Raw genomic sequence first — 24,308 nt, forward strand, 5'->3', positions numbered from 1 at the left:
TTTTTTTTAAACGTACTTTTTTTTTAAAAAAAGGTTACCTCAAACTCAAAATGTGTTATATAATCGAAAGTAGTAGGTTTCAGATATTATTGGCCAACTACTGTACCAATTAGTGTCTTCCTTGATGCTCATAAGACTAAGTGATGATTCATAAGTAACGAGTTAATGCCTCGAGTGATTAACATATATCTTGAATTAATAGTGACAAGGTAACATTGCCATGGTTAATTCTAAGCTCAGCAGCTTACCTTAATACCAAATGACCACCCAACGTGAAAGGTCTAAATGCAGATTTTGGCACTCTAGGACAGAGACTCTGACTTGCCCCAATCCTAGAACCCTTCCCTGGCTGCTCATTGATGCCAGGATCTGGTTCCCAGTGCGGTTTCTGGCCTATAAATGCTAGGCCAACCTTGGGCCCTTTTAATGTCTGAGCAGGACCCTTCACTCTCCTAGAAGAAACCTACGCCCTTTCTGCACTCCTCCTGCCTTACACCCTGCAGTTTCTGCCTGGCCTCATCTAAACTAGGTATATTGACCTTTACATATTCAAGGTCAAGTTCCTCCCAACCCCGCCCCCAATCTTCCACTTGGCAAACTTCTTTTTATGCTACTTTGTTTGTTTCTCCTTTTTCTGCTCTGTTCGCTGGAAACAGTTGTGCTTGTGTTGCCCACGTTATAAGACCGTCTAACAAAAGATACGCTACTCTTTTTCTCTCCTGTGGTACAGGGTTGTGTTTGGCCCTGAACTGGTCATCCTAGGCCCAGATGAGCAATTCACTGTCATCAGCCTGTCTGGAGACAAGCCGAAACGCCCCAACGTCATCAAGTCTATCTGTCTGCTGCTGGGGCCAGATTTCTTTACTGACATCATCAACATCGAAACAGCTGACCATGCCCGGCTGCAGATCCAGCTGTCTTACAACTGGTGAGAGGAGGCAGTAGGGAACCATAGGACCAAAATTGACCACAGTTCCAGCTATCTTGCTTATGCGGAGCCATATAGGAGTTTGGTGGCTGAAAGGGTGTGCGAAGTGGTGCAATGGAGGATGAGAGGTGTGGTAGCAAGGCTTTTGTTAAGAAATCAAACTGTATGAGTGAAGTAGTTGTTGCCATTGTGATGTCTTGCATCTGGTGGTTGAGACAGCACAGGTTACAGGGTGCTTGGTGTATATTTTAAGAACTCGTTCATACAGGGAATCATATTTCTGATGCATTTTTCATCCCTCTTTTATCCCCTGCTGTGTTGTCTGTTATAGGCACTTTGAGGTGAATGAGAAGTCCAGTGCTGCCGATGCTATCAAGCTCTTTAGTGTACCGGACTTTGTGGGTGATGCCTGCAAAGCCATCGCCTCCCGCATTCGTGGCGCCGTCGCCTCTGTCCAGTTTGACGACTTCCACAAGGTTTGTGTGCGGAACAGTCAGGAGGATGTGTGTAGTAGGACGTGACCAAAGCTCTCTTCCTAAACCTGTGCACGTTTCCTTGTTGTTTCCAGCAGTCTCTTTTATCCTTACTTTGAGCCACAGATCCCATGCTCGCTCTTTCCAATAGATAATTGTTCCAGATTGCCTCACAAAATTATTCACTTCGTTTAAATCTCCCTAGATTAGTACCGTAAAAAGCTATTGACATGGACAGAGCCAGTGCTTAATTTGTAAAAGAATAAGTTACGGGCCCAAATTTCTGCTTAGAAGCCTGTAGTTGGCGCTACTGAATGTCTCCCTGTTAAATACAAATGCTGCACAGTCTTGATTCCACCTCATGCCTCTTTAATCCACCACCAGACACTCCCTGCTCCTTTATCTCACTCTTCCAGGATGCTGCTTTCTCCCTTTGTCACACTCTTTCAGTCCTTCGCTTACTCCTTCTTTCCTACTTGTTTTTTCTTCTCCCTCTTGCTGTGGGTCAAAGTCTGATGAGGACAAATATGTACCAGTCCCCAGAAATGAGAGATGGTGTTCCCCACCTGCAACCATTTGCACAAATTAAGCATTGGACAGACCCTTGCAAACCCTGAAGCAGCTGCCTAACCCTCCAAGTTACCTTACCACATTAGAATGAGATCTTCAGTCAATGAGGATATCACGCACGGGCATTAGTGTACTAGTAGGGTGACTTCTCAGTGGGTAATCTTCAAGCGATCAAATTAGAATTTAAATGACGTAATAGTCCATCTATGCTTTGTACTTTACTTAATTTTCTGTCACTGCTGTGGACTGGCCAGGGGTAAAATTGAGAGATATCCAGAAAGGTGGTTGCCTTGACTAGTGCAGTTTCATCTGCTATGGTCTTCCGATCAAACTCTTTGCCCTTCTGCAAAGACTTGAGAACCAGGGAGCCAGAATGTGCATCACCCTTCATTAGGGGGACCACATCAGACGAGGTCTTGTGTCCATCCATAAAACATAGTAGGGCAAGGGCTCTACTTACATGGACAAAATGACTACTTATTATGTGCCAACCAGAGCCTTCATTCAACATCTGTCATCTGAAAACAACCATGAAGGAAACTAAATCACTGAGGTAGAGCACTTGTGGACCAGGACAAAAACTCTGGACTTTCACCAAACCTGAGATCCTAACCAAACCAAAAGAAATTCAGGAAACACCAGAAAACAGATTTGTTTTCAACTGACTTCTATAGTGAAAAGATCACGTTTGAAAAATATTAAACATGGTCATTCATTCTGCCCGATTGGCTGTGAGCTTTCCTTTCATTTCATCAACTTGTATATCGCTTCTGTGATGTGCTCAGAGGTAACCAAAAGGTGATGATCAGCGCTTTATTTAATTTCTACTAAATATATTAAAACATACATGTGCTCTTCTTCATGGTAAGTTACAAGTAAGTAAAGCAGGGCACCATGTGTAGAGATTAAGATCATAGCGTGCCTTACTTAATAAACAGTATTTCAGAAAAGGGCATTCGCCCTATCAGAAACAATCAAGTAGATTAGCTGGACGATATGGAATGAAACCTTCTCCTTGGTTACGCACCCCAAGTTGGACAGATCTCTAAAATTCAGCTCTATTGCAATCTGCGGACCTTTTTTCACGTTTCGTTAATATTTGTTTTAAACTGCACATTATGTAGAACGAGACACGTTTCAGAGTTTGATCATTCTCATACTTGGATGCAGCAGCTCTCCTTATCTTAGCAGGATGTCTTTGTCTGTTTTAAAGGGGGGGGAGGGAGTGCAGTGGTCTGGCCCGCCTGCGTTCCCACATTAAGCTAGGGTCTGTGTAGTTCTGGTTGGATCAGAGTTTCCATTGGAAATCCAGTTTCTGATTTCTTAATAACTTAGTTGCCAAATGTTTCATGCAGCTGTGTCAAGTGGGTGCAAAGAAAAGAGTTGGAGAGGAAAAAGTTACATTACCCATTTTAACTCCCATAGGAATCTTAGATTTCTGCTACAGAAAGAAATTTCTAAACAGGATTGCACTAAACTTGGCATGAAAGTAGAAATGTATTCATGGAAGTGCCCTTGCTAGGTTTGGTGTAAACCCACTCAACCGTTATTGATAAATTTGTGTGCAAAATTGTTTCGGGAGAGCCCGAAATTCATGCAAGTTGTCAATCAAATTACAATTACGTTCGTCCTTGGATGGTCTGAAGATCGTTTGCGGACCATCCATGGATCAAAATTAAAAAACATAATTGGATTTGATTAAGGGTTTTTTTTTCCCTGTCGTCCATTTCAGGTCGAAGGACCCAAAGCGGTTTGATTAGTGAGCTGCTTTTGAAAATAAAATATTGCAGCTTCAATTGCAGGAAGCAGGTACCCTGTCCTGTGTCCTGAAAATAAAAATGAAGGGCGAAGGATGATCTTCCCTGTACGTACTGGCTCAGGTAGAGAGGGCTGTAAAAGGACCCCTTTGATCTAAAATAAAAATAAAAAAAAAACATTTTTGCTGCAGGGTTAATGGACTCATAGGCTGGGTTTGTGGCCCCTAAGGCCTGCGAACCGAAGCAAGGGGTCTTGGACTCTTGTTGGCTCTCCCATGGGGTTTATTAAATTGGTACCAAGCCTCCTAACCCCACGCAGTGTGTGCAGGGTAGGTGCCTGAACCTGCAAACCCGAAAGCAGGGTCTGCAAGCCATTAAAGATGGGGGGGAAACAGTAGGCCCTTGTAAGAAAGTGGCTCTGTATATACTGAACCAAAGTAAGGTTCAGTGTGCACAGTCCCCAGAGGTTTGGCAGAGGCTAAAGTTAGATATAACCTTACTCCCTAAAGTGGTAGCTTGGTCGAGCAGTAAGGCAGTATCAGAGGACAGTGTAAAGCATTTGTTGTACACACTCAGTCAGCAAATGGTCTCACACACTCAAGAACTGAACTCTAGGCCAATTGTTTTGTATATAAAAATATATAGTAGTTTTATTTTAGAACCAACAATAGGTATCAAAAATACTTTCACAGAATAAAATGCTGTAGTTGTATACTTTCAATAAGCAATAGACTTTTAAATTCAATAGTTACAGTTGTTGCAATAGGCAACACAATTCAAACACAATTAGAACATTGAGCTCAACTGGAGTTTTTAAGTAAATGCAATTTCAGTTACTTTACGTATGATTTTCTTGCTCAGGGTTGGATCCTGGATTCAGCCCTGGTGCATTTCCTGTAAACAGTTGAAAGAAATCGTTTTTGTTACACAGGTTATTTTAAGGAATATTTGTATGTTTCAAAAATCGACACTTAGAAGAATTTCTGGCAAAAACCAGGCAATGTTATCCTATGGAGGAAAATCAAGTTATCGGTAAGTACAGTTGTGTATTCTTTTCAGGGTCAGTGCTGGGCACCAAGATCCAGCACTGGGATCTCTCCTGATAGCAGGTGAGTAATTTCGTTTTCGTTATTCGGCTGATTTTTAGTGAATATTTAAAAGTTTCAAAACTCGACACTTAGAAGAATTTCCAAGTGAAACCAGTCAATGTTACCCTATGGAGAAAATGTAGGTTATCGGCATTCAGGTAAGTACTCGACTGGCAGAGTTAAGGTTCTGGGCATAGACTCTGGGGTCTCCCAGGGTCAGGTAGGTACAGTTGTTACACCCTCAGCGGCACAGGGGCAGCCGGGTGCAGAGAGAGTTAGGCCCAATATTAGCCTATGGCGGGCAGGGGGCCTTTGGTTGGTGGCTGCTAGCAGGCAGGCAACGCGGCTGTGGGAGCTGGGCTCCTGGTCACTCACACAGGGCAAGTGGGGGAAGTAGATTAGGATATATGTTGCACTTCCAGGGGCACTCGGGCGGCTGGGTGCAGGGTGCTTTTGAGCCGTCGGGCGCTCAATGTAATTCAATGGAGAAGCTGCAGGATGAACACAGGCTGCAAGCTCGGGGACGAAGATTCTACAGGTGCGACCACCACTTCGAGAGTTAAGTTGGGAAGCTGTAGGATAGGTAGCCACCTAGGAGTTGGGCATAGGGGGCCGCAGGGTGCCGGGTACAAGGGTGCCTTTTGGCATCGGGAAATCTTACCCTCTGCTGGTCCCGGTTGGAGGGGTCCCTGGTTCTGAGGCTGCAGGCGTCGTCGGGAGCGTTGAGGAGGGTCCTTGGGTGCTGGATTCTGGGTCACAGTCGCCGGGGGGACGTCCTCGTGGTCTTTGTCCACTCAGGCATAGGCCGGGCTAGGCGGGTGCAGAGTGTGCAGGAGTCGTGGTTCCTGGCTGGCACCAGGGGTTTGTTGCTTGCTTTGAGCAGAACCACTGCTCGTGGGAGTCCCAGTCTTTTAGAGTCACAAGTCAGTCAGGTCCTCTGGGGTTTTTGAGGTTGCTGACCACTGGAGACGCCGGGTTTCAGCAGGCACAGGTTCGAGGGTCGACAGGGCTGGGGCCAAGTCAGTTGGTGTCGTCCTCTTGTTAGCAGCTGTACGGCAGGTATTCTTTCTTCTTTTTCTTCTTGCTTGTTTCGGATTCGGGATCTGAGGAAGGAAGGTTCAGGGTGCCCCTAAATACTAACTTTAGGGGCGTTACAGGTAGGTAAAGGGCAGGGACCAATGGGTCCCTTCCCTGGGGTGGGTACACCCCCCTATCCTGCCACTCTCCTGTGGGAGGGGGGCAGTAGCCTAGTCCTGATTGGGTAGGGCTCCCCATCTTCAAGATGGCTAGAGCCCGGTGTTGTGCTTCACCTCTCCTCCCCCACCTGAGGGGTGGGGTTGGCAGAGGCTGGCACACCCCCTTTCTTCACTTGGGCTTTCCCGCCAGTCTTCCTGCCAGAGTGGGGGCTAGAACCGGTGGGGACCAGTTGCTGAGTACAGCAAGTGGTCTGGGGAGGCTCACAAAGGCGGCATGCCTTTGAAGCTTCCCCTGCCCATCCTGGGGGAGGAGACCTAGCACCTCGCCCAGGATGTGCATTGTTGCAGGCCCAGGAGAGCGGATGGCTCTCTACCCAGGGGTCCAGCAACATGTCTGCTGGGTGGCACCCTAGGCAACCTCTCAGGCAGGACGTGGATTTTGGGTTCGGTTCAGGGGGCATCTCGAAGATGCCCTTTGTCGAGCATCTTACATTAAATCACAGTGTGGGTTTAATGTGCTGAGAAGTTTGATACCAAACTTCTCAGTCTTCAGTGTTGCCATTATGGTGCTGTGGAGTTTGTGATGACAAGCTCCCAGCACCATATACTCTTAATGGCAGCACTGCACTTACAGTGCCCAGGAATGGACCTGGGTACTGTAGGGGTACAGGGCTCATTCACCTGTACCCACACCACAGGCATAGGGCACCCAGCTAGAGGAGTGACTGAGGTATGCCAGGGCAGTGTGTTGTAGGCATGGCACACAGGGATGTGTGCCATGTCGACGCTTTGTTTTGTTCTGCACTCAGACACTCAGCCTGCAAAGGCAGTGTGTGTGTGTGTCAGGGTACAGGGCCTCTAAGGGTGGCACAATAAGTGCTGCAGCCCTTTGGGGCCTTCTCTGGTCACAGTGCCCTGGGTACCTAGGGTACCATTTACCAGGGACTGACATGTGGCCAGAGATGCCAATTGGGTGTAGGCTTCAATGCAGTTTTATGGAAGGAACACAAACCCTGGGTACCTGATTGGCAGGAGCCCAGGGCACACTCAGTCAAAGTACATCAGCAATTCAGCAAAAAGTGGGGGCATACCATGAAAGAAAGATGGCACTTTCTCACAGCCCTGTGGCTAGCCTCTCTGTGCCGCAGATCAGACTGTGTGCAGTGGTAGTTGGTGCCAAGGAACAGTTGGATGTGAAATATGACAGAAAAAACCCTGACATGAATTGGAAAAAACAAGTTATAATGATGGTGCAATACATAGTACTTAATTATGTATATTAAAAAGTAACCACACCTAAAAGCGCAGCATCATTTAATAACATTCAGTCAAACCAATAAACAATACTATATTAATCTCATTGATAGTGTTAATGGTAATGTAATATCTACTCTGACTTCAGACCTGTATGATCATTGTTGACATTTGTAATTGACCCTGTTACATCTAGGGTGAGGTGATGAGCATTGCATTTGGTGTGCAACTTATGGTTTGCACGGCTCTCTTACAAGTTATGGATTACTGAACTAACCATAACTTCAGTGTTTTTTAGTTTTATTTCATAACAATAGCTTAACTTTATCTGTTGTTCCAAATGTTTTTACACACTGGGACACCCTAAGTGGGACAATACACAAGGAGGATTTTGCTCTTTCCTACCCCCATTTCGAGAGTCTCTTCGAAGGTAAACCATTTTAATCTTGTCTGTCTTCCCCCACTCCCTTCGTAGTGGACATTAAGGGTAGTCCCTCCCTTTCCACATTGCTGAGATGTATCAAAGCAGCAGCGGTAGGATAATTTTCTTGTATATCTCCACTTTAACCATAAATGATTGAAAGCCGTACGCCAGAAACAATTCCAGGCTCGTCTAAACTTCTTGGCAGTGAGGGGTGTATCTTTTCTGCTCCGGTGTTATCCTCTTCCCCTTGTAGGCCTTGCTGTGAGATGTGCCCCAGTGCTAAGACAGGATGATTCTGAATTTCTGCTACTTGTCAGAGGATTACAGCACTACTTCTAATTGAGGCTAAATCTGCCCTCCTCAGTTGCAGTCTTTGATTCCACCACCTTTCTGTCCACAGAACTCAAGCCGCATCATCCGCTCAGCAGTCTTTGGCTTTGATGACAACATGAAAGTGCGCGACATCTTCAAGTTCCCCCAGAACAACCTGAACATTACAAGTGTGGACATCCAGTCCGTGGAACCCGTGGACCAGCGTACTCGGGATTCACTGCAGAAGAGCGTGCAGCTGGCTATTGAGATTACTACAAATTCACAGGAGGCCACCGCCAGGTAGGGGAAGGTAGAGGGCATAATGATACACAGGGGATACATAGTCACTGGAGAAGCTCTGCATAGAGGGACATCTTGGAGTATTGGGGAGATGTGCAGGTAGGAAGTAAGCACCAGCACACAAGGAACTAGCCACAGAACAGTATGGAGCTGGCCATCTATAGTACCTCTAACGTCCTGAAAGCCACAGCCAAGTACAGAGAGGATCAGGAGTATACAGAAATACACATACACACATATGACACATGGGCTTGTGTGTGTGTGTGTGTGTGTGTGTGTACGCACACACAGATACACATCAGTTCTGATGCGGCACATAAGGGTTGAGTAGTTGTGCATGATAATTGGGCGGCAATAGATTGCGCAACTAGTAGAGGTGAATAACACTTCTAATGAGGCTTCTGCTGTGTACAGAAGAGCATTAAGGACACATAGACCTCACAGGGATTCATTGGATACCTGTAGTGAGCGAATGGCAATACAGTGGGATGTCGCTGCAGTACTGTTTGCATCTAGCCATAAAGATGACCAGAAACTCTGAGAGGGTAACTGCAAGGTACAGCAGACAACTGGTTGGGAGCTAGTCTGTTGTGAAAAAGGCACAGTTTGAGGAAACATCAGGTACTTAGGGATGCGCAGTGGGAGTGGGTTCCAGCATCTTCAGGAATTGATTCTGAAGAGCTTAGACATCAAGGCCACCACACTGTAGTAGTGGGTGGGAAATGCGAGATGGGTGCCACGGTTTGCAATGCAACCTTCTGCTGACTCACAGAGAGGGGTGGCTGCCAATGGGTGCATCAATGTAATGTGAGAGTTTCCACACAGGAGCTTCACACAGTGACTCGGGAGTTATGTGGTGGGGCTGCTGAATCATGCCCTGTTGAAGGAGTGGAAACTGACATGGACCCAGAACCCAGGTGCTCTCTGCCACATAGGCACTATATGGCAAAGTTGTGTGTTATGTATTGGCTGAAATGGACTGCCTGATGGCGATCTCAGTTGTCCGAAGGAGGAGTCCCACTCCCAAACATTTATTGCCCCTTTAGGTGTGTGATAAAGTCCCATGGTCTATAGAGCGAGGAATTCAAAAAGCTGTTGGAGTACACCCAGCAATGCCCCCTCAATCTCTTACTGACCCCTTGTAGAAGTGTCTGGCTTAGACCACTCCCACTAGACTTTACTTTTCTCCTCTGACAGGCATGAAGCTGAGCGACTCGAGCAAGAGGCTCGTGGGCGCCTGGAGCGCCAGAAGATCACAGACCAGGCCGAAGCTGAGAGAGCTAGAACGGAACTCCTGGAGCTCGAAGCACTGAGGTATGTGAGAGACTGCCAGGGCTGGGATGAGAAGTGCTGTGGTAAGAGAGGGGTTGCATTTTGTGTCTGTGTTTTCCTGGTTTGCTTGTCCTGATGTCATGCCAGGGTTCGTGTGTGCGATATCACGTGGTTCCTTCTTGGTCCTTTCCGTGTTTTGATGTCATGTCTTGTTATGGTTCTGTGAAAGATGTCTTGTGATTACTCAGGATTGTGTCAGGTGGAACTAGTATGGTGCACAGGCTTACATGTCTGATTATATAGCTTCTATACTGATCTACATTGTAATAAATATTTCAACATATGTACTGCCTGCCTTCAGAGATCTGCACCTCCCTCTATCCATCGTCAAATGGAACAAGAGGCAGCGGTTATTGAGTACAATAGCAGAGTGAGTGACGCCTCTTAGGGTGTAGTAAAGATCATATGATATGGGGTGCAAGTTGTTGGGGAACGTTTAAGGTTTTGCTTGTGATGTAAGACATAGAATTTTGCAGTTGTGTGAAAGGTCATAGAGGACTTTGGGTTTCCATTAGGGCTTTTAAGGGCAGTGTTTTGCGGGAAGGGCTTATGGTGCACTCATGAAAAGAAGTGATGGGATTTGTGGTCAGACCAAACTTGGAAAAAGTACATATTAAGATCACAAGAATCCAACCAAAGGTTAAACCAGCATTGGCAAAGCCAATAGGTCTCTCCTATGGGCGAGATACTGGAATTGGCAATCGGGTGGCAGTGGCATACGGGGGCGAGGAGGGAGAAACCGACGAGGGGGGAGAAGAAACAGGGACGGGGGACTGGGGGACTGTGGTAGGAGAAACCGGGACGAGAGGGCAGGTGGAAGGGAAGAATAGCCATTGCCTTATGCCTTTCAGCAAAAGCAAAAATGTCATATTACTGCGTATTAAAGGTTTGAAGGGCTGGGACAGCATCAGTAACACACCAATTTCTGCTTCACGTGTATGTAGCCGCCACTGGCCCAGTTGACTTTTATAAAGATTGTGGAAAGCCCTTTAGAAAAAGGAGGAGATACCACGTGACTGCACGTGCTTAGTGAATGCGCAAGTGCCCTTTAGTAATAAGAGATGCCACATTATTACGCCTCAAAGGATGGAATGTGTGGGGCGATGTCAGTAGCATGGCAAGTCCTGCTTGTTATACTAACTGCCACAAAAAGATAACGACAACATAAAAAAAACAAGCCAAGGTAAGCGAAGTAAACTGTGTGTTGGGAAAGTAAAGGTTCAGTGTATAAATGCCAACAGCTAAGCACATTTTGAACAAAAAACTAAACGAAAAAACACAAGGAGATGGAAATGAAATAAAATGCGAGTTTATAAACAAAAAATACTGTGTGTGTTTATAAACTCTAGAGGCCATCAGATGAGCGCGTTTTAGTCGGAAAGCCAGTATTGTTTTTAGACTAGACAATAGGTGCCACGTGCTGCTGGGGAAAGAAAGTTAGCTTCAAGTAATTTAGATGCTTGTCAAACTTAAAATAAAAAAAGTTTAGCACGGAAACGTATGGAGTTAACAATAGTGACTATCTTGTTTGCAGTCTTCCTTTTCACTGTTTCCCATTGAAACTATCCCATATACTGGTGCACATGACAAACCAACCTACTACCCTGACGCAGCCTACTTACTACCTAATCACAGCCTGGGATCATTCCTCCTCCTCACAGCAGGGCTATCTCCATTCTGGAGACCCCAAAAAACATGTGAAAGAGCTGTGAACGATTCATATTAAAGTGAGATAAAAATTACTATAAAAGCTTGCGGATACACACCGGTTGACTAAAACCTCCTGCTGCACTCCACAATACCAAATGTAATTACAAAAGGGCTGCGTTTTATAAAATGTAATCTACGTCTACTAGTTTCCATATATAAACAGACACTGTATTAAAGGCGGGGAAGGGGTGGGGGGAGGCAGGAATTCAAACAAAATGTACCATATTACTGTAAATGTAACAAACACGACACAAAATGAAAAGCATTTAGACTCCAAATGAAAATAAACTAATTACAATTTACAAATTTTGAAACCATCGCCAGTTTGCTCTGCCTCTTTCAAACATTTAGCAATTACATTTAGTTTTAAAAGCTACTAAGCAGAGAGGATGTAGCGTAACTGCGAAAGGGGCTGAAATTGAAGCTGGTGAACTTGGTTTGCATATTGGCGGGAGGCTGAACAGCGATTCTGGGCAAAAAACGTAATCTCTCTCTGCCTCCCAAATGAATGTGTCCATGTTTAAGGTAAAGTGCTCCAATACCTTCAGGTTGAGGCTGAGCGCGTTTTGTTTTAGTGCACATCTGACGAGATAGTGTTGTACAAAATAACCCCGCACCATGTTTAAATATGAAAAATTTTATAGTCCTTCAGCAAATATGCGAGATGCCATGTTACTGCATATTAAAGGCTGGAAGGGCTGTAACAGTGTCAATAGCACAGCAAGTCCTGCTTCACATGCAGATAACTGCCACTGGCCCAGTAGACTTTTATAAATATTGCGGAAAACCCTTTAGGAAAAGGTGGAGATACTCAGGACTACACAGGCTTAGTGAATGCACAAGTGCCCTTTAGTAATAAAAGACAATGGCACAATATTACTCCTCAAAGGATGGAAGGTGTAGGACAATGTCATTAGCAAGGCAAGTACTGCTTGATTGATATGCTACTAACTGCCACTGGTCCAACAGCCTTTCCTAACCAATCCGCAAAGCCTTTCATGGAACGGCTAAAGCGGTCAAACTTTAAGCTAGTGAACTGGCTTTGAGTATTGGCTTGCGGCTAAATATCCTTTAATTCTAGACAAAACAATTAATCTCTCCGTACCTAAAAAATGAATGTATCCTTGCTCAATGTAAAGTGCTCTGATACTTTCGTGTTAAGGCTGAGCACATTTTGTTTTATCGTACATCTCACGGAATCCTGCTGTAGGAAAGATACATCATCCAATATGAATATAAACTTAAACCAAGTATGAAAATGAAAAATGTAGTACCCTTTAGTAATAACAAAAGATTCCACTTTGTTAGGTCTCGAAGAATGGAAGGCGTGGGACAATGTTGGTAGCACTGCAAGTCCTGCTTGATGTGCTACTAACTGCCACTGGCACAATAGCCTTTCATAACCATTACAGAAATCCTCTGTAATAGCGGCTAAAGCAGCCGAACTTGAAGCTCGTGAACCGGATTGGAGTATCAGTAGGAGGCTCAACATCTTATGATTCTGGGCAAATTACTTAATCTCCCTATGACTCCCCCAAAAAAGTGTTGTCTGTAATGTAAAGCGCTCTGAAACCTTTGGGTTCCGGCTGAGCGTGTTTTGCTATAGTGCACATCAAGCTGGATCATGTTGTTGGAAAGTTATATCATCCAGTATACAAAACAACTCCCCAACATGTTTAAATACAAAAAATGTGGTGTCCTTTAGCAAAAGGGGGCGGGGGTGAATGCCATTTTACTGCATATAAAAGGCTGGAAGGATAGGTACAGTATCCATAGCAAGTCAAGTCCTGCTTCACATGCAGCTGACTGCCATTGGCCCAGTAGCCTTCTATAACCATTGTGGAAAGCCAGTTAGCAAAAGGAGGAGATACCACATTATTGCATCTGAAAGACTGGAAAGTCTGGGACAGTGTCAGTGGCACGGCCACTCCTGCTTAACGTGCAACTAGTGCTGGCCCAGTAGCCTTTTAGAACCATTACGGAAAATCAGGGAGTTCATACATAAAGCGTGGCCCAACTTCCTATCAGTCTGGGCAAATCACGTAATCTCTCTGTGTCTACCAAATGAGTGTGTCCGTGCTTTATTGTAAAGCGCATGGATACCTTCAGGTTGAGGCTGAGTGTTTTGTTTTAGAACAGTTCTCAGTACCTGATGGCAGAGAGGTTTACACATACGGGTAAGGTGCATCTCTGGAGTGTTTGTATGAAGCCTTGTGTATACAAACCTGGTCCGCAGCCAGAAGCAACAAACCTCCATTACTAAGAGAACTTGAGCCAAGCGCCCGTCAGCCTTCATGAAAAAGCTCAATTGAAACCTGAGCAGCAAAGACTGATATGGGTTTTCCTATAGTGCTGAGACAGAAAGACACAGTGCCGAGCAGGGTGCCTTACGGGGGCTGAAAGGGACGTATGCGCAGCTGACCGGGATATGGGGTTGCTGGAATTTTAACTCCGACAGCCTTTAATGCCCCACGGTGAAGACATAAGGGGAAACAAAATGGTCAGCTGTGCCAACTACAATCCTAAACCCTCATGAACCAAGACAAAATCAAAAACAAATAAGCATGTTTCAGTCAGAAAGCAAAACACGAGCCGAGGCAAACAAAAACCAGATAAGCGTGTCTTAGTTGGCAAGGCGATAAAACACAAGCTGAGACAAAACAAAACCAGATAAGCGTGTTATAGTCTAAAAGGCAAAAATAACTATAAACCAAAAACATGAACAGAGGCAAATGAAAAAAATAGTACGCACAAAATAATATAAACAACCAAAAGAGTAAGACTACGTGTAACGGGGGCAGGCTCCATGGAAGGGATCAAAACACCAAAAGGAAGGACTAATAAATACCAGTTCACCAAAGAAAAGCATGCATTCATGAAAGGGCATTACAGGATCAAATGAAAAGTGATGCGCACGCTCGAAGCCCACAGAGTAGATACAGCATGTCTTGAAGAGACAGCGCATGCGCTGCCTCGGTGAGACCTAAAATGTTAAGTAAGGACTGTACAATGGAGCTTAATGGCCACACCAAAATAGTACAGTAGAGTAGACCAAGTGTTAACAACATAAACCCTTGAATATTTGGTAACAATACCCACCAACAGCTCACAAAAGAGTCACCCAACATATTTCTAAATCTGACTTGTTTTGTTCCAAGACAATGCAAACACCAAGATGAGAGTAATGTGATTTACAAGGGCTCAGCTCACTAGCTAAGGCATTTAAAGGGAGGTAGCCACAAATCAAATGCTCATAAAGATAGCAAAATACCAGTAAAATCCAAGACCATGCACTGGACTGATTTGAGACGGGAGTGTATGCCAACTGGTTACAGAGCAGTATGTGATTATTAGACAGCCAGTCACAGGTGCTGCGACTGATTTGCAGTACCAGTGCAAAACACAGTTGCAGAAAAACGCAGGTGAATACACCTTTAATTAGAGAGCAAAGCTATGAAAAGGGAAAAAGAGCTCCGTATTAGACAGCTAGAATGTGCTGTATAAAAACACAGTAGAAACTGCCAGGGCATTATCTGAACAATATTGCAAAAAACACTAAAAATAAAATCCAAGCAAAATCGGACATGGAAAGAATTCTCACAGCAGCGGGACTTGGGATACTAAGTATGGAAAACCCAGCTGGCACAGAGTAAGGAAAACGGTATTGATTACGGAGTTAGTTGACAGGGAATCCAGAAAACAGCAGAAGCGGCCCTGCAGAACAACTATGGGACTATGAAGTACGTTTTGAAGGAATGAGCTAGTAACCTTGTATATCAGTGCTAATGCGTGAACATAGGGAAATTGTCAAGCAAGAGATCAGATCTAAGTCAGATCTCATGTAATCCAGTGAAAGCCCAACACCTGCCTCTGCTCACAATTGAGATCACTACCTCTTCATACAGTCAACTTACAGGCTGTGACTTAGCATACAGAAGAAACCTGAGACAATTGGAAAATTCAGAAATAAAAAAGATCCTGCAAGAGTGAGCTAATGAGACAGGGAGTGTAGGGTGCTGGAAGAAAGACACATGAGGGGGGATGAAGACTAGGCAACCTTGGTATCTGGCATCCCCTGCATTCAGCTGTGCCAGTTCTGAGCTCCTAAGTAAAACTTTGATCCCCTGCGCTTATTTATTTTGCAAATTCAGCACTGATTAAGTTGGCGGATCATGAAGACAAATTTCAGTGCAGAATTAGCCATTTTCATGATCACCCTATAGTGCCAAACACTCCCACCTAGTAAATGTAACAGTAGACTGCTATAGCTTTTGGCCTCAACCTCGGATCCTAACAGCTACACATGAACTGGACTAGAGAACACCATCTCCCCTGACATGAAGTATAACAGTGTAGGTACTCTTCCATAGTGCCTGTTTGCTATTGAGAAGTGCTAAAACTATTGCACCCCTATTGAGAACTGCTATTACTTTCCCTTTGAAATGAAATAAGTACAGGTATGTGGTACTTGCTCATTTAGAACACTGTCTCTCATGATATACAAGCTGTAGTCTCACATTTGTTATGGTTCTGTACCTATTCTCATCCATACTTCTTCATTACAGCACCCGGGTGGAGAGCACAGGAGCCGCAAAGGCTGAGGCTGAGTCCAAGGCTGAGGCTGCAAAGATTGAGGGTGAAGGTGCAGTTTTGCAAGCCAAGCTGAAGGCTGAAGCCATGGCCATAGAGACGGTAAGTGTGGGAAAAGTGTAACAGGCAATGAGTGAGAGTAGAAGCAAGACAGTAAAGATGGTGAGTGAAGGCACATGCAAGGGTCGAGGATTATTTCGGAATCTAGGCATAATGAAGGGCATATCATATGTGAAGGAATGTGAACATTTTAAGATTCTGCAGAGTCTAATTCCATCTATGTAAAAAAACAAAATCCAGTGTGCCACAAAGAACTTCATACTGGGGAACGAAAATCATTGAGTTTGCAGTTGAGGCTAACAGTAAACCACAATAGGATCTTGCACGGGAGTTGCTAGTTGCTCCAGCATTAGGCATTTCGAATTTGCAAGAAAAAGTGACCAGCTCTCTTCTCTATGGCGTCTAGTCAAGCCTTGGGTTTCAAGGCATTTGAAGAGATAATTTAGTATTTGAATGTGAGGAGGGGGGCATCTCATGTCCTGACCCAAAGAGTGGAGCAAAGTGAAGCACAGAGTAACTCTTACAAAGAGATAAAGATACTCCGAGCTTTTGACTGTGACAGTTATCAAAATCCTGCATGTGGTTAAATTCACTATCTAACACAAGTGTCAGTTAAGACACTTATCTAGTTCTTATTACACCTAGAGATAGCAGTTTTTCTTAATTAAAGAATTCCACTAACTAATGAAAAATGGAAAACAGTATTATATAAAAATACAAACTTTCAACTCTCTATAGAATAATTAACAATATATAGTGAAAGGAGTAAAACTTATTGTAATACTCATTTTGTTAAAATTAAATTTTTTATTTTAAATGAATGACCTAAAAAAGCAGAAAAGGTAATGCACCGGGTCATTGCCAAAATGGCGACTAAGTAACATGCAATACTTATTTCATGAATCTAAGTAACCCTCCAGTACCTGGGAATCTACCAGAATTAAGTAAAAAGTGTACCAGTTTCTAGTGGTTGTAATTGTGGATGCTGTGCTTGCTGTCTGGAAACCGCACAACAAATAGTTTTTCGATAGCAAATGAGAAGCATCTACACAGAAATGTTCCTGAGATTAGAGCTATACAGTTGTCATTTATGGTTATTTGAGCCAAATCTCAAATGGTAGGTTGTGGGAATTCTTGCCAACAATATTATTGCCACACGAAGTTAAAGAGCTTTGGATATTGGCATCCAAGCAGAAGATATGCTGAATATCCGAGCTCCGTCCCTGCATAGTCTATGACCTAATGGACACCGAGATGTCGACCAGCAACAATAAGTAGACCAAATTCAGAGAATGCTACAGGTAGCTCTACTTACCACAGCGCTGCACTAGGAATTTCAAAGATTTGCAGGAAATACGGTCAACCTAGGCCTCTGAGGTAAGTATTTCCCTATCCTGGTCACAAAAATGCTCAAATGCTTTTTCTCTAGTCCTCTTGATTCCAGCTGGTCACCAATATTTAACCAAACAGGTGAAAAAGATGGCAAAGAAGCTTCCAGGTGTGCGAATGCTCATTCGTTTCAACAATCCATCCACTACATGTTGAGTTCCACAGGGCTCATCTGTTTAATCTGTACGTACACCCCCTGGCAGAAATTGAACTGTCACATGGACTTGCCTTAGTGTCATATGCTGATGACCCACAAATCATCATGGCCCTTACTCCCGATGTCAGCCGAACCTCCACTCAACTCTGTTCATGCCTTCAGGAGGTCACAGACTGGATGTCTGCAAGTAGTCTGAAACTTAACGGCAACAAAACTGAGGTACTTGTGATCGGAAACACTAGATCAAGATGGATGGAACTGGTTTGGCCAGAACAACGTGGAGAATTACCTAGGCTTTCCCAAGTAGTAAAAAGTCTAGGATTCTGAATATAAAAGCTCACGATTAAAACACAGGCAAGAAATCCTGTGGGATCATGTTTTGGCATTCTTAGATCCTGTTACCACAATCCACTAGGAGGATAGTGGTGCATGGTCTTATAAAATTAAGTCTAAATTATGGTAACTCACTTTAGACTTCAAGTGGTCCAGAACGCAGCAGCCAGAGTCCTTCACAAAATACCTTAACCCCAATCAACCAGACCAGCCTTAGTAGCCCTCACTGGTGTCCAGTTCAAAAGAGCATTCTTTTTAAGGCCCTCTGCATCTCACACCGGGCCATCCATGGGAAAGCCCTCTTGTCATCTGGAACATACCTCCTACGTTCCAGAGAGTTCTCTTCAATAAAGCAGTCAAGGGCTCACGTCGCTGTCCATGGTTAAAAGAGCAAAAAGTGCTGGCTGCTCCTATGCATATCCTGTTCCCAAGCTCTGGATCTCTCTCCCCGCCTCCCTTAGAAGTCAAAAGTTGGCTTCAGAAAACTTCTTATAACCCAGTTATGGATGAACGCAAGAATGGGGCATGTGGTTTAGCTGAATCCATTTGGCTAAGGTGAGGCTCACTTCTACATCTTTAGGGAAGCAACTTGTCTCTCTGACGTTTTGGCTTTTTGAGATCAGAAATTTCTTAGAGGTCAGAACAGATTGAGGAAGGTGAAGGTCACAGATTAACAGGTAAATACACGTCCCTCTCACTCTCTGATCTAGTTGTGTATACCACCTGCAAGTAGGGTTGTGCTTTAGTCACAGCGTCATCCAGCTGCCTGATGAGAACAAGAAGCTGGATGCACCCGGCAAGATAGTGGAAATTACTCAGTGGCACTTAGCCAACTCTGTGGAGGTCCTAGCCTGCTACAATAGAGGTTAGTGGGAGGAAATGCAGTTGCTCGTGAAGCATCTTCCTTAGGTGTTCAGAAAACTGAAGGAGGAGCTTGTGTCTGAGGCCAAGACCATCTCTAACCCTACCATACTTGTCACCTTCGATGCTGCAGATACAGCCTCCTAGGGGTCAACATCAGCATCCTTCTTAGATGCCATGCCATGCCTTGCTCCGTATCTTGAGATTCAAGCCAGAGGTTCAACAGAATCTCTTCAACCTGCCCTTTGATGGGGAATACCTTTTTGGCCTCCGGTTGATGAAATGATGGAGAAGATTAGGAAGACACCCGACTTCGTTAAATCAATGAGTGCCCTTCCAACTCCAGCTTCCAGAGAATCCTTTTAAAGGGCAGAAGCCTCGAGGAGTGGCCAAGGCCACTTTCCCTGATCCCACCCAAACATACCAGAGACAGCAGCATTGTTTTCACTGACAGGAGGGCAGTGGTACACCAGGGGTGTATGCAGGGACAACAGGGCAGAGGGGGAAGGGCAACTGCGGCAAAGGAAAGGGGCCTCCTTCTCTTAGCACTGATGTGCCATTCCCCACACACAATCATATGTCAACTGTTGTGGGGAGATTGCAGGATTTCCTCCATCGCTGGGAGGAAATCATATTGGATCAGAGGGTACTTGCAGTGGTTTGCCATGGCTACTGCCTAGAGCTTCTTTCAACCCCTCCCAACATTCTACCCTGCACACATACCCCTGGCAAAGAACATTTCAACCTTCTAGATGTAGAGCACCAGATGCTCATCCACAATGGAACTGTAGGAAGACTGAGCCCTCATCGCTGTGGCAAGGGTGTCTACTCACTTTACTTCCTCATCCCCAAAAAGGATGGCTTGTTTAGGCCATCAATCTTGGACTTCAGGTGCCTCAATCAATACATGCTGTCAGAATAATTCAATATGAGAACCCTGCAGGATGTCCTCCTTCTGTTTCGACAAGGCAAGTGCATGGCAGCACTAGACCTTAAGGCCGCCTACCTTTTAATCCCCATCCATCTCATATACCTGCGCTGCATCTTCTTTGTGGTAAGGGATCATCATTACCAATTCAAAGTGCTTCTCTTTGGGATTACCATGCTACAAGAGTCACCACAAAGTGCCTCACTGTGGTAGCACTCATGTACGATAAGAGGTATCCACATTTTCCACTTCCCGACAATTGGCTGATCAAGAGTGTGATCTCCCTGCTTCATGGCCTAGGATTTACTATAAATAACACCAAGTCTAACCTGTAAGCCCTGCAGGTCGAGCCCTTCCTGGAATCTGTACTCAATGCAGTCACAGACAAACTCTACCCCTTCTAGCAGAGGGTGTTGGCATTCCAGCAGTGCCTACTGTGTGCGTCTTCAGTAAATGATGCCTCTTCCACCGTAATTGTACCCAACGCCACGCTCCACTCCTCCCCCCCCCATTCCTCCTTTTTGGAGCATCATCGGCAAGACCAAAGTTGGTAAAGGCCAGCACCCATCTCTCTCTATGGTGATGGATCAGCAACAACCAGTTGCAGGGCAGGCCTTACACACACTATTTCTCAAGCCACCATTACCATGGGTACCACTCTTGCCATCTGGGGGTACATCTCAACCACATGACAATACATAGATGTGTCAGCTCACCTCCATTACCAGGGGATGCACCTCAACTATATTGAAGTCCTGACCATACGCCTGACTTAAGGCTTTCCATCAGATCATTAGGGAGCAAGCTAGTCCTTATCAAGACAGTCAACATGACTATCATGCAGGGCGGCACACTCTTTCCCCTACTTTCAGCACTAGAGCAGGAGACCTGGCATTTCCCCTATTCACTACTGCATACACCTTCTGGCAGAGTACCTTCCGGGAGTGGACAAAGATCTATCAAACCGACACGGCAGAATGCATCAGTAAATCAATGAGTGGGAACTTCACATGCAAGTCCTACTACAGTATTTCCAACATTTATGTGCCCTCAGGTAGACAGGTTTGCTGCTCCTGAAAATGCAAAATGCCCAAACTTCGCATCCAGGTTCCACACCTGCCGTCCATGGGCAATGCACTATGGGTGACATGGTCAGGGATATTGGCCTATGCTTTTCTGCCTCTCATACTGCTTCCATATGTGGTACAGAAGATGCAGCAGATATCCCTAAAGCTTATCCTAATGCCCCTCACATGAGTCAGACACCCCTGGTACTTGACACCCTTGAGCTTTCCATCAACCACCATGTGAAGCTCCACAACAGATCAGACCTTCCCACAATATAACAAGGCCAGATTAGGAACCCAGGCAGGTCAATCGAGCGATCTGGCTCCTGAGGTCCTAAAGTTTGGCTACCTGCATCTCCTGCAGGAATGCAGGGACATGCTGGGCGAGTCTCATAGGCCTACCACGCAGGCCTTTGAAGCAGCAAAGTGGAATAGGACCACCCAGAGTTGCATCGCTAATCACCTGGACTCTCTTATCTCTAGTGACTAGGACATCATTTATTATCTTATCCATCTACAAAAGTCTACACTTCTGTATGGCTACATCTAGCTGTCATGGCCGCATACATGCAGAATAGAGACCACCCCTCCCTCCTTTGCATCCCAGTAATCATAGCCGTTACTGAGGGCTTCTAGAGAATCAACTTTTCCAGTGTCCACTTGCCCCTGTATGGAACCTCAACGTAGTTCTTACCAGGCACTTATGTCCGCCATTTGTGCTCCTTCTATTGTTGTCCTTTGCAGTTCCGCTTGTTCATGGTTGCTTTCCTCATCGCCAAACCCTCTTTCCGACGCATCAAAGAGTTGCAGTCCCTCACACTTCAAGAACCCTTCATTCTGATTCAGAGACCGGTTCATTCTCTGAACCAATCCAAAGTCCCTCCTCAAAGTGGTTTCCGCTTTCCACCTTAAACTATAGAGCTGCTAGTTTTTTCCCTCAATCTAATTCAGTAGCAGAGAGAGCCCTCCATATTTTAGATGTTAAACCTGATCCGACGTATTACATCGAGAGGACCAAGCCTTTTCACAGGTTTGATTAGCTGTGTGTAGCCTTCTCAAAACCTTACAAAGGCCACCCTATTTCTAAAGCAAGTATCACCAAATGGATAATAGGGTGCATGCACAATTACTACCTTAAAGCAAAAAGAGCCCTCTTCATTACCGCCAGGGCGCACTGTACATGCAAGAAAGCAACAACCATTGCCTTCCTTGGTAATACCCAGACAGTCTTCAGAACCTTATGTTCGAGGCATATGAGCTGTAGATCGCATACTTTTGCATAGATCGCCAGCTGGTGTTGGGCTTGGATGTTTGCACTTAGTTATTGTAGAAGTCTTTGTGGTCACGAGATAGATGACTCCTCCTTTGGTTAGTAGTGCGCATGGGCACCGACTCCATCTTCAGATTGTTTTTTTCCGCCATCGGGTTCGGATGTAATTTGCTGCGCTCCGGATCGACGTAGTTTCGATTCCCCTTCTAAGCGCAAAAGCTCTCACTGTTCGACGGTATTGTTTCGATCGCAATCTCTCTCGACGCGTATCCAGTTCCAAAGACAATTTCGAGTCCAGTCGTCGACGTGGGCCGTTGGGCCGATCGGTGCCATCAACCAGCATTTGGAGAGGACTCCATTTAAAAAATGCAAGTGTGGGGCTAAATTCCCACACACAGATCTCCACGAGGTCTGCAACCTTTGTTTCTCTCCAGAACACAAGAGTGGATACTGCCAGGCCTGTGACTCTTTCAGGTCCAAGAAAACTATATGTGATCGCTGGGCTCGACATCACAAAATGTCTAGATCAAACGTTTTGGCGCCGGACAAAATCTTCGAGGCAGGCCCGACGATCTAGAACCAGAGACAGGAGATGAACAAGCCAGCGACTCCGAAGCCGATGAATCGGACTCAGAAGACCAGACAATTACTCCAGGTCAATGGAGTGTGAGTACTGACGTTGACGCCCCTGCCCTGAAAAAACAAAAGGCTCCGGTAACACCTTCACCTTCGAGTCTGGGTCGACACCATGACAATACTTCAGAAGCTCAGCCTCTGGGCCCGGCTCCGAAGCCCACAAAGCCTTCCGGCAGCTCGGGATCGAGCCAACCACACCACGGTGCCGAAAAAGCATCTTCGACACCGAAACATAAACCCAAGGTACCGTCGACACCAGAATCTTCGGCACCGAAAGCAAAACCCAAGGTACCGGACTTAGGATCTGAAAAAACAGCCTAAATCTTCAGAGTCGAAAACTCAACCTAAGCAGAAGGACACAATAACCCCTCCTAAAGCTAAAGAAGATAGGCCAAAGCACCTCTCGGAACCAAAGTCCTCGGCGCCGAAAAAACACAACGGATCGAAGGAACATTTCCATCCAGATCCACAGAATCCTAAGCAAAAAACACTCCATATTTACCCCATTACCGGCCAGGTCTTTTCTATACCACCTAAAAAAAGGATCTTGGACACCTCAGAAACACCTGAGATACCCTCCAAGAAGAAAGACTCATCCACCTCACCTATGAGGCCTTTTTCTCCACCTCCACAGCTTCCAAGCATTATACTCTCTCCAGCACACTCTCCAGTGCCTCCTCTTTCACCTGCACCACAAGATGAGGATTTATGGGGTGGGGATGAAGACATAGACCACCACATGTTAATACAGATACTGATTATGACACCCACAGTATCCTAGCTCATGACTCTTGGGACTATTACAATGTCCCAGATGTACCTGAGCCAGATTTATATCCCTCCAGACCATCCCCTCCAGATGACAACGTAGGGTTAGCACAACTAATAAATAGAGCTGCACAATACCATGGAGTCCAACTCCATTCAGACCCTCTGGAGGAGGACTTTTTATTAGAGACATTCTCGCAGCCTCAAAAAACAACAAATACTCTCCCTATGCTCAAAGGGCTGATTAAAATGCCCCTGAGGTTTTTAAAGACCCTGTCAGGGCTCGAGTGCCCAATCCTAGAATTGAGAAGAAATTCAAACCAGCTCCAAACGATCCAGCTTATATTAAAGGTCAGCTCCCTCTGGACTCATTAGTAGTGGCAAATGCCCGTAAAATGGCAAATTACCAAACCACAGGTGATGCCCCTCCGCCAGCCAAAGAGTCTAAACTACTGGACGCATCAGGTAAAAGAGGTGCGTCCCAGGTGGCAAATTTTTGGCGTATTGCCAACTCACAAGCTTTACTAGCGAGGTATGACAGGGCTCACTATGATGAGCTTGAAAAGCTCCTGCAGCATCTTCCAGACAAATACAAGACTAAGGCAAATGATCTCATACAAGAGGGAAAGTTAATCACAAACACCTCTATAAAATGTGCCCTGGATGCAGCAGATGCAGCAGATACAGCATCCCGCACAATTAATACAAGTGTGTTACTACATAGACATGCGTGGCTATGCATATCTGGTTTTAAACAAGAGGTTCAGTCAACCATCCTCAATCAACCATTAGATCAGGAACACTTGTTTGGACTCACTGTGGACACATCTTTAGAAAAGATGAAAAAAGGACACAGAAACAGCTAAATCTATTAGGGCTCTACAAGCAACAACTAGTAGAGGTTC

At 45.2% G+C, this 24,308-nt stretch overlaps 1 protein-coding gene across 2 annotated transcripts in view; it reads left to right on the forward strand.

The window, feature by feature from the left end:
- The window catches only part of MVP (major vault protein), a 375,877-nt gene that overhangs the window by 339,671 nt on the left and 11,898 nt on the right, over positions 1-24,308 (forward strand). For both annotated transcript variants that reach the window (XM_085618814.1, XM_085618813.1), the window contains exons 11-15: positions 731-928; positions 1,260-1,404; positions 8,091-8,302; positions 9,500-9,616; positions 15,910-16,036. In XM_085618814.1, the coding sequence (XP_085474940.1) occupies positions 731-928; positions 1,260-1,404; positions 8,091-8,302; positions 9,500-9,616; positions 15,910-16,036 (799 nt within the window). The remainder of the gene's footprint in view (positions 1-730; positions 929-1,259; positions 1,405-8,090; positions 8,303-9,499; positions 9,617-15,909; positions 16,037-24,308) is intronic.

The sequence above is a fragment of the Triturus cristatus genome, chromosome 7 (genome assembly GCF_964204655.1).
Source record: "Triturus cristatus chromosome 7, aTriCri1.1, whole genome shotgun sequence".
NCBI classification, from domain to species: Eukaryota; Metazoa; Chordata; class Amphibia; order Caudata; family Salamandridae; genus Triturus; species Triturus cristatus.